We start from the raw sequence: 13,974 nt of genomic DNA on the forward strand, positions 1-13,974 counted from the left end.
GTTTGCTTTGCAGATGCAGCGTGTAGTGTAAATGTCCGTGATGGCAGGAAGAGAGACCCCGATGATCTTCTCAGCTGACCTCACTATCCGCTGCAGGGTCTTGTGATCCGAGATGGTGCAATTTCCGAACCAGGCAGTGATGCAGCTGCTCAGGATGCTCTCAGTACAACCCCTGTAGAATGTGATGAGGATGGAGGGGTAGGAAATGGACTTTCCTCAGCCTTCTCAGAAAGTAGTGACGCTGCTGGGCTTTCTTTGCTATGAGGCTGGTGTTGAGGGACCAGGTGAGATTCTCTGTCGGGTGAAACCCAAGAAATTTGGTGCTCTTCACAATCTCTACCGAGGAGCCGTCGATGTTCAGCGGGGAGTGATCACTCTGTGCCCTCCTGAAGTCAACAACCATCTCTTTTGTTTTGTTCACATTAAGAGACAGGTTGTTGGCTCTGCACCAGTCCGTTAGCCACTGCACCTCCTCTCTGTAAGCTGACTCGTTGCTCTTGCTGATGAGACCCACCACGGTCGTGTCATTGGCGAACTTGATGATGTGGTTCGAGCTGTGTGTTGCAGCACAGTCATGGGTCAGCAGAGTGAACAGCAGTGGATTGAGCACACAGCCCTGGAGCCCCCCGTGCTCAGTGTGATAGTGTTGGAGATGCTGCTCCTGATCTGGACTGACTGAGGTCTCCCAGTCAGGAAGTCTAGAATCCAGTTGCAGAGGGAGGTGTTCAGGCCCAGTAGGCTCAGCTTTCCAATCAGTTTCTAAGGAATGATTGTGTTGAATGCTGAACTGAAGTCTATGAACAGCATCCGAATGTATGTGTCTTTTTTGTCCAGGTGGAGGGTGGTGGCAATGGCGTCATCTGTTCAGCGGTTGGGATGGTATGCAAACTGCAGGGAGTCCATTGAGGGGGGCAGCAGGGTCTTGATATGCCTCATGACGAGCCTCTCGAAACACTTTATGATGATGGATGTAAGTGCAATGGGACGGTAGTCATTAGGCAAGACACTGAAGACTTCTTCGGCACGGGGAGATGGTGGCGGCCTTGAAGCACGTTGGAACAGTGGCGCTGCTCAGGGAGATGTTGAAGATGTCAGTGAGAACATCTGCTAGCTAGTCTGCACATCCTCTGAGCACTCTACCAGGGATGTTGTCCCTGGTACACTAGACCCTAGAGGGAAGCACAACTTGCCTCCCTGGAGATGAGGGTTGAGGCCTGTGTCAGTGAAGGGACCCCCTAGTGGTACAGGCTGTGCGAGGAGAATTCATGGCATGCCATGTACCTTCAGAGCAAGTGTTGCAGCCGGTGCCAGAGAGAAAGCAGCAGGAGGACCCAGAGCTCGAGGATCCTGAGGTGAAGCAGGTCTCCTCTCTTCGCCCAGTGAGTGAAGGAGGAAAAAGCCATCAGCAAGGCCTATGAACAGATTTCCACCTCAGACATTTTCTCTGTCTCTCAACGTGCACTCGGGTTGTTACGTGCATTTGGGAGGTAAGTTATGTATAACTTGTGTTAATTTAACGTCAACTTTCATTTGTCTTGTTTGCTGTGTAGTGTGTGATGCCACTAAATGCTAATGTCTGTGGCATTTCACTGTGTCTGTATGCCTAGGATAATAGGCCCTCCTTACCCGCGAGTTCCGCATGCACAAATTTAACCAACCGCGAAGCAAGAAAACCCGGAAGTGCTCTTCCAGCACTCGTAGTTCGAGCATGTACAGACTTTTTTTCTTGTCATTATTCCCTAAACAATGCAGTATAACAACTATTTACATAGCATTTACATTGTATTAGGTATTATAAGTAATCTAGAGATGATTTAAAGTATACGGGAGGATGTGCGTGGGTTATCATGGATCGAGATAAAAATAAAAAGTTCTTTTACTAAGTAAGTCAGAACAGGTACATCCTGTATTATTTATCATCAGTTAATGGTTGTCTTAGTATATAGCATATATTTTACCTTTCTATGCATATAAAACACTTAAGAACGTATGTTTCAGCACCGGGCTCGGGAACAGAAGTTCTCGGGACTCGGGACAGATCGCTCCCAAGCGCGCGCTCCATCCATGCCGGGTTGATGTGGAGGATCAAAATCACAAAACCCCAAAACCCAATAATTAAACCACTGCGTTGCTTAGTAATAACTGTAGCTTTCATCGGGGCAGGGCCTTTCTCACTTTATCCTTTAAAATTGTTCCAGTCGTTGATTGACTGTATCCTAATGCTTTTCCAATGACCGATGGCGTTTTACCTCTTTCCGATCGCTTTATTATTTCCACTTTATTTTCAATTGTGATCGTGATTATTTTCGTGAACACTGCGCATTCAGAGCTCCGGTGTCGGGTCCTAATGTCCACCGCACCGAGACGGGTTAAATAAGGTCTGGGATTCCGCTGGGTCCTAATGTCCACCGCACCGAGACGGGTTAAATAAGGTCTGGGATTCCGCTGGGTCCTAATGTCCACCGCACCGAGACGGGTTAAATAAGGTCTGGGATTCCGCTGGGTCCTAATGTCCACCTCACTGAGAAGGGTTAAACAAGGTCTGGGATTCCGCTGGGTCCTAATGTCCACCTCACTGGGACGGGTTAAATAAGGTCTGGGGTTCCGCTGGGTCCTAATGTCCACCGCACTGAGACGGGTTAAATAAGGTCTGGGGTTCCACTGGGTCCTAAGATTCACCACATTGAGACAGGTTGAACAAGGGACTTGAGCATCCACATTTTTTGGTATCCACGAGGGGTCCCGGAACCAATCCCTTGCAGATAAGGAGGGCCGACTGCCCCGCAGCTTGATGTCCCTCTCTGAATATTGACTGACAGACTGACACAAGATGCAGAAAGACGAAGGTAATGTCCCATGGGAGCTCCTGTCTCTGTACTTGCTGTCAGGTGTAAACCAACTTACTTATTTAGAAATACAGCACAAAACCAGCCTTTCTGGCCCAACAACCCACCTATTTGACACCAGCAAACATGAGGAAATCTGTAGATGCTGGAAATTCAAACAACAACACACACAAAATGCTGGTGAACACAGCAGGCTTTTTGACAGCAGCCTAATTTGTCCTAGTAAACACAAGACAATTTTACAATGACCAATTAACCTACTAACCAGCAGATCTTTGCTCTGTATGAGGAAACTGGAGCACATAGAGGAAGTTTGCACTGAGTCTGTGAGCAGAATGTACAAACATCTTATGGGCGGGGCCTGAATCGAACTCTAAACTCTGATGCTCTACTAGTGTCACGCTAAGTGCAACACAACCGAAGCACTGTAAAAATCCGATAAAAGGTAGTTAATGTTTCAAACGGCCTATCAGTCTCATCCACTGTTCTGCAGTGATAGCTACACAATAGCTGTATTTAATACTCCCAAGAATGTGCAATCTGATTTCTAAGGATATTTACATCTCCTACGTTATAATGCAAAGAAATTTGCATTAGGCTTTTAACACTTGATTTGAATAATGGATGCCTACCAGCCAATCTTTTACATAAATTGCATCAGCCAGGGTAGGAATGTGCAAAGTTTCCTTCCTGCCGAAAGAAGCACTCTACAAAACAACAGCTCATTTTTTTATAGCATCCTTAAAATAGTAATATACTTGTATCAGATAAACTTCCTGGTGCTGCTGCAAGCACGTATTGCATTAGACCTGAGCATACGTGTATTTGTGCAGGTGACAAGCACCAAATCAAAATCAGAAACTCTTTTGTTATCACTGACATATGTCATGAAATTCGTTGTTTTGCAACAACCTAACAATGCAATACATAAAATAGTCTCTAAATTATAAAAAGAAATTTCTTAAACATTAAACACGAGGAGATCTGCAGATGCTGGAAATTCAAACAACACACACAAAATGCTGGTGGAACACAGCAGGCCAGGCAGTATCTATAGGAAGAAGCACTGTCGACGTTTCGGGCCGAGACCCTTCGTCAGGACTAACCGAAATGAAATATAGTAAGAGATTTGAAAGTAGTGGGGGAGGGGGAAATGCGAAATGATAGAAGACCGGAGGGGGTGGAATGAAGCTAAGAGCTGGAAAAGTGAATGGCGAAAGTGATACAGACATATCGTTCTGATATGTCTATCCATGGCCTCCTCTACTGTCAAAATGAAGCCACACTCAGGTTGGAGGAACAACACCTTATATACCAGCTGGGTAGCCTCCAACCTGATGGCATGAACATTGACTTCTCTAACTTCCATTAATGCCCCTCCTCCCCTTCTTACCCCATCCCTGACATATTTAGTTGTTTGCCTGTTCTCCATCTCCCACTGGTGCTTTCTCCTCCCCCCCCCCCCCCCGCCACTTTCTTTCTCCCGAGGCCTCCCGTCCCAGATCCTTTCCCTTCTCCAGCTCCGTATCACTTTTGCCAATCACCTTTCCAGCTCTTAGCTTCATCCCACCCCCTCCGGTCTTCTCCTATCATTTCACAATTCCCTCTCCCCCTCCTACTTTCAAATCTCTTACTATCTTTCCTTTCAGTTAGTCCTGACGAAGGGTCTTGGCCCGAAATGTCGACAGTGCTTCTCCTTATAGATGCTGCCTGGCCTGCTGTGTTCCACCAGCATTTTGTGTGTGTTCTTAAACATTAAATAAGTAGAACAAAAAATATAGTTGGGTAATGTTCATGGATTCATTGTCCATTTAGAATATGATAGTGGAGGGGAAGAAGCTGTTTCTAAAATGTTGAGTGTGTGCCTTCAGGCTCCTGTATCTCCTCTCCGATGGTAACGTAGAGAAGAGAGCATGGCCTGGTGGTAGGGGTCCTCAACAATGGATGCCACCTTTTTGAGGCATCTCCTTTTGAAAATGTTCTCACTGCTAGGGGTGGGTGGTGGTCCAGTGCCTATGATGGAGCTGGCTGAGTTTACAACTTCCTGCAGCTCTTTCTGATCCTGTGCAGTGGCCCCTCCATACCAGACGGCGTTGCAGCCATTTAGAATGCTCTCCACGGTACATCTCCAGAGATCTGCTGGACTCTTTGCTGACATGCCAAATCTCCTCAAGCTCCTGATGAAATATAGCTTCTTTGTAATTCCATCAATATTTTTATTAGTATATATGAGTGGCAGGGTGGTGGTATGTCCCTGCCAGAAGAGGGATAAGGCACACCTGAGGTGGGCATCTTGGTTGACTTGTGCGGCTTGGATCTAAGGATCTGTTTCTTTTCTGTATGAACCAGTTTAAATGCAGTGCATCCCACTCATTAAGAAATTACCAACAGTAGCAGGAAGGACATGTCTCTATCAAAAGAAGACTCTCCTTCCCTCCACTAGCCTGCAGGTCACCCTTGGGCAAGGTGTAGCACCTGCTCATCCCTCCCCCCCCCCCCACAATCAGGGTCACGTGAAGCCATGGAGAGCAGGTGGTGGATGGTCATACGAGCAGCTGGTGCAAATCACAAGTCCTGGTTATGCGACCACTGATGCCAGGCAGACGATCTCTGAAGAGTATTGATAATGGCTGGGGTCACCCATCTTGTAAAGACACTGCCCAGAAGAAGGCAATGGCAAACCATTTCTGTTGAAAACTTTGCCAAGTCATGCAAGGATTATGATCTCCCATGTCATACAACACGCCACATAATAATGACGATGATAGCTTGACAGAAGAGTCACACTGAAACACGTCAGGAGAGATGATTGGTCAAGATGGCCAGCTTTAACAGGCATTTTAAAAGGAGGAAAAGGAGTTAAAGAGGCACTGAGGCTTAGAGGTGAAGCAGCAGAACACTGGCACCTTGAGGGCTGCAAATGTCCAGGGGCCACATTACCATTGCATGGGGGCTTACATTTGAATTTGTTTTTTGTCTCCTGTCAACCTCGGCTCCTGTTATGTTGAAGTTGTATAAGACGTTTGAGTCTGAATTTTGAAGTATCGTGTGCAGTTCTGACCACCTACCTACAGGAAAGGTATCAATAAGATTGAAAGGGTGCAGGGAAAATTTACAAGGCTGTTGCCAGAACTTGAGAACCTGAGTTATAGGGAATGGTTGAATAGGTTATGTCGTTATTCCCTGGAGTGTAGGAGAATGAGGGGAGATTTGATAGAAGTAATTGTGAGGGCTAAAGATAAGGTGAATACAAGTGATTTCTTTTCTATTGAGGTTGTTTGAGACTAGAATTGGAGGTCATAGTTTAAGGGTGGAAGGTGAAAAGTTAATGGGGAACCTGAGGGAGATGTTTTTTGCTCAGAGTGGGGTGAGAGCGTGGAATGAGCTGTCAGCAGAAGTGCTGGGCATAGGTTGGATGGCGACATTGAAGAGAAGTTTGTATGAATACGTAGATGGGAGGGGTATGGAGGACCATGGTCCAGTTGAGAATCAATGGGACTGGGCAGAATAATAGTTTGGCACAGACTCAGAGGTTCTTCTTCTGTGCTGTAGTGCTCTATGACTCTAACCTGAATGGTTTCATGATAAGTGAATCTTGAACAATCGTCTTGGACCAGCGGGCATTTTGCTGGCATAGTTCTATGAATGAGGAGACTCATCTAGAGAAGATGTGGTTCTTGGAGCAGGGGAGGTTAAGAGCAGGTTTGATAGGGGTGTACAACTCCTTGAGGGAAATGGGAGAAAATGTCTCCATTAGGGTAAGGGGTCCAGACTTGGCAGAAAAGCTAGAGCTCATGAGATATAATGTAATAAGGGACCAGCAGGTAAGTGCCATTACAAGGAAGGCATGGCCGTGCCTCTGTTTTCTTAGGAGTTTGCACAGCTTCAGCCTGACATCTGAAACTTTGACAAACTTCTATAGATGCACAGTGGAGGCACTCTCTTCTTCAATTCTCCATTCTGAATCTCCTCTCATCCCTTCCCTTCACTTCACCTGACCATCTCCTCCATTTGGCTCCCCTTCTCCTTCCCTTTCTCCCTGTCCTATCAGATTCCCTATTCTTCAGCCCTTTACCTCTTTCACCTATCACCTCCCAGCTTCTTACTTCATTCCCCATTCCCCACCTACCCACTACCCCTTCACATTTCATCTGCAATCTTGTACTCCTTCCCCTTCCCCGCCTCATTCTGGCTCCTGCTCCCTTTCTTTCTTGTCCCGATGAAGCGTCTGAGCCCACAATGTTGACTGTTTATTCCTCTCCATGGAGGCTGCCTGACTTGCTGCGTTTCCCCAGCATTTTCTGTGCGTGTTACACAGGGCTACAGGCAATGAGTATATGTAAAGTAGGTAGGCCAGTTAAAGAACTCTAAGAGGAGACAGCACAGTGAGTAATGGGCCAAACGGTTGTAGCAATTCAATTCAACAAACACAAAATACTGCATCATTGTTTAGGGGGGATTTGATAAGGAGGGGGTGTTGGCATTTGGACTCCAAGAGGTAAAAGTTAACTCCCATCATGCTGTTCTTCATCATTTACAGCCTCTTGGTGGATCATAAACAAAAACAACAACAACTGAACCCTTTACGTTGGAGCGCAACATCACTTTTGAAGAGTCACCTCAGCAAAGCATCACCCCCGAAAACGTTTGATGTTGCCCCCGGAACCGAAGACGTCATTCAAACCATTGCCAAAATGATTTCTTCAGAAAAGAACTGCACTCTCAAATACAAGTAGCTACTATGTAAAATGATTGCTGAAATTATTCATTGTGAAATGCTGATGGGATGCAGTTGACCTGTGAGCCCAGTGTGACTAACGATAAGTTATGATTTGCTTGTCTGCACCTCCCCTATTTCCATTCCACACAGCACTGCACTAATTTTCTTTGTAATGTAATGAAAAGTAAGTCAACACGTGATTTAATGAGCCAACTGTTGTCTAATTCTAGAGGAATCAGAATTTGCAAGGCAATGGTGATGGAATCGGAGAGTGGGATTGAGCGGAGACCTAGCAATGTATGATAGACAAATGATTTCCTTCTGTGCTTTATACTTATTTACCTCAGCCCATCAACCCTACTGGGGCATTGCCATTGCCAGAATCCTCTTTCCTGGGCTAGTCTCGCCAGTTGTCCCTAGATGTAGCCCAGCTGGTTAGCTTCAAGGTCACATCACCAGGTGTCCTTAGGCCAGCCTCTCTTCCTGGTGATGGAAGGTTGATTGGCTCTGTGGCTTCCACCGATTGCAGCTTTCACCTCATGACTATATACGTCTTCTGGACGAAGATCCTCCCTCTCTCGGGGATGCGGTCTTTGAAGCTTCCTCTGGTGCTTCTGTAGCTCCGGGTTTTTATGGGATAAGCCCCATGCCCGAACCTCCTCCTTTCACAGCCAGGCTTTGGACTGCCCATGGCGGAGTTGTGCTTCATACATACCTCCTGTTATTCCCCAGCTTTCACAATTTCCTCTCTGCCATCACATTCTCTCTATTTTGACCATAGGACGTGGGTGCAGAGTTAGGCCATTTGGCCCCTCAAGTCTGCTCTGCCATTCCATCATGGCTGATTTATTATCCCTCTCAACCCCATTCCCCTGTCTTCTCCCCATGACTTTGATAGCCTATAACCTAGAACTATCAAGCTCTGCTTTAAATATACCCAGTGACTTTTCCTTTACAATCGTCTGTGCCAATCAATTCCACAGATTCATCCCAGGTGACTAAAGAAATTCCTCCTCATCTTTGCTGTAAAGGGATGCCCTTCTATTCTGAGACTGTGCCCTCGGGTCCTCAACTTTTCCACTAAAGGAAGCATCCTCTCCACTTTCACTCTATCTTGGCCTTTCATAATTCAATAGGTTTCAATGAAATACCCTCTCATTCTTCGAAATTCCAGCGAGTACAGGCCCAGAGCCATCAAGCGCTCCTCGTGAGTTAAATCTTTGATTCCTGGGTTGATTCTTGTGAACCTCCTCAGGACATTCTTCAATGTCAGCACATCTTTTCTTAAGGGACCTGAAACTGCTCACATTTAGCAATCTCTGGTTTCCACACATCGACCAGCCTTCCCTTTTGCTCTCTCCCACACCCTCCCCCCATTCTCTGCATCTTGAAGCTTTGCTTCACTTCAGGTATTTCCTAGTCCTGTTGAAAGGTTAACTCCGTTTCTCTTTCCAGAGGAGCTGCTCGGCCCACCGATCATTTCCAGCATTTGCGGCTTTTACTTCGGACTTCCGGCGTCTGCAGCAGTTTACCTTTTGGATCGTGCTAAAGGTTAAAGTGCTCATTTGAGAAGCAATGTGTTGCTCAGAGGAGATCCAACCAGAGGACTGATTGACACTAAACCTTTATTTTGATTTTACTCCCTAGTTGAAGATAGTAAATGGGTTGGCAGAAGTACCAGCGAACCAGGTTCAATTCCCTCCACTGCCTGTAAGGATTTAATAATTTCTCCTCATGACCACATGGGTTTCCTCCGGGTGCTCTGGTCTCCTCCCATGCTCCAAAGATGTACCGGTTAGTAGATTAATTGATCATTGTAAATTGTCTCATGATTAGGCTAGGATTGGATTTGGGTGGCGCATTTCGAAAGGTCAGAAGGACCTATTCCATGCTGTATCCCAATAAATAATGTTCTGTGAGTCTAACAGCTGAGGCTGGACGTGCACTTTGAATTCACAGTAGCTTGCAACCCGTGCTTCTGAACAGGCACACTCTGTCCTTACTGAATGTAGGCTGTTCTCGGTTCTCTGCTTACCCTCGAGCAGAAGTGTCCTGGTGCACAGTGAGGCAAGTCCCTTTAACCCTTGCCTCATTGGAGTGTTCAGTCCTTCCCAGCGCCAGTATTACCATCAAGTACAGGGCAGCATTGCATGCTGTGGTTTAGCCAGTGAGATTTGTTGTGTTTTCAGTCACTTAACAGAATGTGGACGCTACTGGCCACTTCCCATCCCTAAATGCCCAAATTAGAGTCACAGAATCATAAAACATTACTGCAGACCCCTCGACCCATCTAGTCTGTACCGAACTGTTATTCTATCTGATCCCATTGACCTGCATCGAGACCATAGCCCTTAATACTACTCCCATTCATGTCCCTATCCGAACCTTTCTTGCAGAGCAGATGATAGGCCGAATGGCCTAATTCTGCCCCACTGTCTTATGGTCTAAGTGTTGCAGTTGAACCCCTATCCACCACTTCCACTGATAGCTCATTTCACGCTCTGAGTGAAGAAGTCTCCCCTCTTGTTCCCCTTAACCATTTCACCTTTCACCCTTAACCCATGACTTCTAGTTGTCGTCCCACCCAACCTCAGTGGAAAGACCTGCTAGCATTTACCCTATCTATACCCCTTATAATGTTGTATACCTCTATCAATCTCCCTCCAATTTCTGCTTCAGGGAATAAATTCCTAACTTATTCAACCTTTCCCTTTTAACTCAAGTAATCAAGTCCTGGCAGCATCCTTGTAAATTTGCTTTGTACTGTTTCAATATTTTTGAGGAGGTTGTCGAGAATTGAGACTGGGATTGGAAGTACATAGGAATGAGGTGGCAGCTTCTCTCTCAGAAGGATATTAATTAGTTTCATAGCTGTCATTAATGGGATTTTCATTTTAGCTTATTTATTCAATTATGAAAACTTAAATGCCTAGAAATATAGAAGCAAGTATATAATGGTGAGGCTTTATAAGGCATTGGTCAGAGCACATATGGAGTAGTGTGAGCAGTTTTGGAGAGGATCCAGAAGAGGTTTACGAGAATGATCTCCAGAATGACAGGGTTAACACGTGAAGAGAGTTTGATACCTATGGGCAGGCCTGTCCTCGCGAGAGTTTAGAGAAAGAAAAGCAGGCCTAATTGAAACCAACCTAATTTTGAAAGGCCTAGATAGAGTGAACGTGCAGAGAATGTTTCCTATAGTCGAAGAGTCTCAGGCCAGAGGCTGGTGAATCTGTAGAATTCATTGCCAGAGATGGCTGTGGAGGCCAAGTCATTGGGTATATTTAAAATGCAGTTTGATGGGTTCTTGATTCATAAGGGCATCAAATGTTACGGTGAGAAGGCAGGAGACTGGTGTTGAGAGGGACAATAAGTCAGCCCTGATAAAATGGTGGAGCAGATTTCAAAGACTGATGCCCTAATTGAGCTCCTATGTCTTATTGTTCTTAATGTCTTATAATGGATTAAGACCTGGAATTGTTTTTCTCAGTGAAAAGATTGGATAGGCTGAGCTTGTACGTGCTGGAGTTAAGAAAAGTGAGAGAGGACTTAATTGAAATGTATAAACTTCTGAGGGGGTTTGGCAAGTTCAAAGTTCCTTTATTATCAAAGTATGTATGTAGTTTACAACTCTGAGATTCTTCTTCTCCACGATAGATGTGCTTTTCCCTTTGTGGGAGAATCTAGAACTAGTGGTCACTATTTATAAACAAAGGGTTGACCTGTTAAAACAGAGGTGAAGCAAATTTTGTTTTTTTGCAGAAATTTGTGAATCTTTGGAAATGTCTTCCCATAGCAGAGAGGAAACTGAATATCTTTGAGGCAGTGATTGATACTTTCTTGTTAGACAAGGAGGTTCGATGTTATCTGACGTGGTAAATGCGGGCTCACTCTTAAGCTTTAAGAATAAATTGGATAGATAACGTGGATGGGAGAGGTCTGGAGGGTTATGGACTGGGTGCAGGTCAATGGGACTAGCGGAATAAAGTTTTGGCACAGACGAGAAGGGCCGAATGGACTGTTTTCTGTGCTGGAGTGTTCTGTGGTTCTATGGTTACTATGCATAGATAGAAGGTGAGATTATAGTCATGTTAGCTGTTATCTATACTCGGTGACCATTTCTTTTAGTACCTCCTGTACCTAATAAAGTGGCCACTGAGTATATGTTCATGGTCTTCTGCTGCTGTAGCCGAACCACTTCAAGGTTCAACGTGCTGTGTGTTCAGAGGTGCTCTTCTACGTGCCACTGTTGTGACACGTGGTTATTTGGGTTACTGTTGCCTTCAGGTCACCTTGAACCAGTCTGACCCTTCTCTCATTGACAAGGCATTCTCGACCACAGAACTGGCTGCTCACTGGACCATTCCCTGTAAACCCGAGAGGCTGTCGTGTGTGAAGATGCCAGCAGTTTCTGAGATACTCAGACCACCCTGATAAAGTGGCGACTGAGCGTATGTCTGATGGTCAAAATTCCTCAGTTGCAGTGGATTGAAATGTGAATCTCTGGATGCTAGCTCTGTTATATTCCCCTCGGGATAAAGAAAGTATGTTTTTGATGTTGTGGTTCTGATCTGTCCTTAAGAAGGCAGCCCAGGACTTCCCGATCCCTAGGTCTGTCAGCATGGGTACACATATTCAGTGGCCGACATCATCTGGGCAAACCTCTGACACTTAAAAAAGAGAGACCATGGCAGGAAGCCCACGCAGAGGCAGAAATGTAGATTTGAGCAGAAGAACTGGAAATTCATTTGTGGATGATGGAACATTCTTAAGAGATATATTGCCAGAGGGATTTTGGAACATTACAGATTTCTTTACACATTTGCATTGGTGGGTTATTTAGAATATTACTGTTTATCTGTAAGTGAAATAATGTAACGTAAGTAATAAAACACATTGGATGCAAGGAATGTGGTCTCCTTATTTAACACTATTAAACACTATTTAACACTAGTTAAAGCTATTACACCCCATCATATTCAGATATTTACTGAGACAAGTGTGTGTATTATTTCACAGAGTTATAGCATTACTGTGAAGAAACAGGCCCTTCTGCCCCATCTAGTCTGTGCTGAACTATTATTCTGCCTACTCCCATCAACCTGCACCTGGACTCTTGCCCAATCCTGCCAACCATCTTCTCTTAAATGTGAGAGGGTAAAGGCTCCTCCCACCATTGAGCACACCCACGAGGAGTGCTGCCCCAGGAAAGCAGCTTCCATCCTCAAGGAGTCTCACCATCCAGCCCATGCTCTCTTCTCTCTGCTACCATCAGGAAGGAGATACAGGAGCCATAGGTCCCACACCACCAGGTTCAGGAAGAGTTATTACTCCTCGACCATCAGACCCCTGAACCAGGGTGGTTAACTTCACTCACCTCAACTCTGAACTGATTCCACGACCTAAAGGCTCACTTGCAAGGATTCTACAACTTGTGCTCTTTATATTAATGTATTTATTTATTATTAGTTTTTGTTTTGTACTTACACAGTTTGTCCAACTTTGTGTGCAGCCTTTCATTGATTCCATCGTATTTCTTTCTATCTACTGCGAATAAATGCCTGCAAAGATGAAACGGCAGGGTAGTATATGCTGACGTATACGTATTTAGATAATAAATTCACTTCGTAGTTGAGGGTTTACGCTCAGTGACCTCTTTATCAGGTACCTCGTCTACATTATAAAGAAGCCACTGACTGAATGTTTGTGGTCTTCTGCTTCCATAGCTCATTTACTTCAATCTTCGACATGCTGGATGCTGTTCTGCACACCACTGTTGTAATGTGTGGCTATTTGAGTTACTGTCACCTGCACGTCAGCTTGAACCAGCCCGGCCATTCTCCTCTGACCTCTCCCATTAACAAGGTGTTTCCATCCACAGAGCCGCCAATCACTGGATACTGTTTGTTTTTCACACCACTCTCTGTAAACTCTAGAGACTGTTGTGCATGAAAATCCCAGGAGATTAGCAGCTTCTTCGATACTCAAACCACCCCATCTGGCACCAACTATCATTCCACAGTCAGAGTTATGTAGATCACTTTTCTTCCTTATTCTGAATTTTGGCCTGAACTGAACCTCTGGACCATGCCTGCATGCTTTTATGCACTGAATTCCCACCACATCATTGCTTGATTAGATATTTGGATTAATGAACAGCTGTACCTAATAAAGTGGCCACTAAGTGTATATCTTCTTACTGATCCAAACTTCTTTAAGCATATTTGTGATGCACTCATGTTAAATACGTTTATCCAATCTATCTTCAATTCTTCTAGCCGATCTCTCTCTTTTGCAGGATGGTTTCTATCACATAATTATCCAATATAATCATTAACCTGGCCTGTTGCTCAATATGGGGGATGTGCGCATCATTTTCCACAGCATTTACAAGTTCTTATCTGAATA

General features: G+C 45.0%; 1 protein-coding gene across 3 annotated transcripts in view; it reads left to right on the plus strand.

Annotated features, from left to right (window-relative positions):
* The window catches only part of LOC132399943 (N-terminal EF-hand calcium-binding protein 1-like), a 163,603-nt gene extending 151,143 nt beyond the window's left edge, over positions 1-12,460 (plus strand). For all 3 annotated transcript variants that reach the window (XM_059980904.1, XM_059980905.1, XM_059980907.1), the window contains exon 13: positions 7,387-12,460. In XM_059980904.1, the coding sequence (XP_059836887.1) occupies positions 7,387-7,424 (38 nt within the window). In that variant the 3' untranslated portion in view covers positions 7,425-12,460. The remainder of the gene's footprint in view (positions 1-7,386) is intronic.
* The last annotated feature ends 1,514 nt before the right edge of the window (positions 12,461-13,974 follow it).

This window comes from Hypanus sabinus, chromosome 9, assembly GCF_030144855.1.
Source record: "Hypanus sabinus isolate sHypSab1 chromosome 9, sHypSab1.hap1, whole genome shotgun sequence".
In the NCBI taxonomy this organism is placed as follows: domain Eukaryota; kingdom Metazoa; phylum Chordata; class Chondrichthyes; order Myliobatiformes; family Dasyatidae; genus Hypanus; species Hypanus sabinus.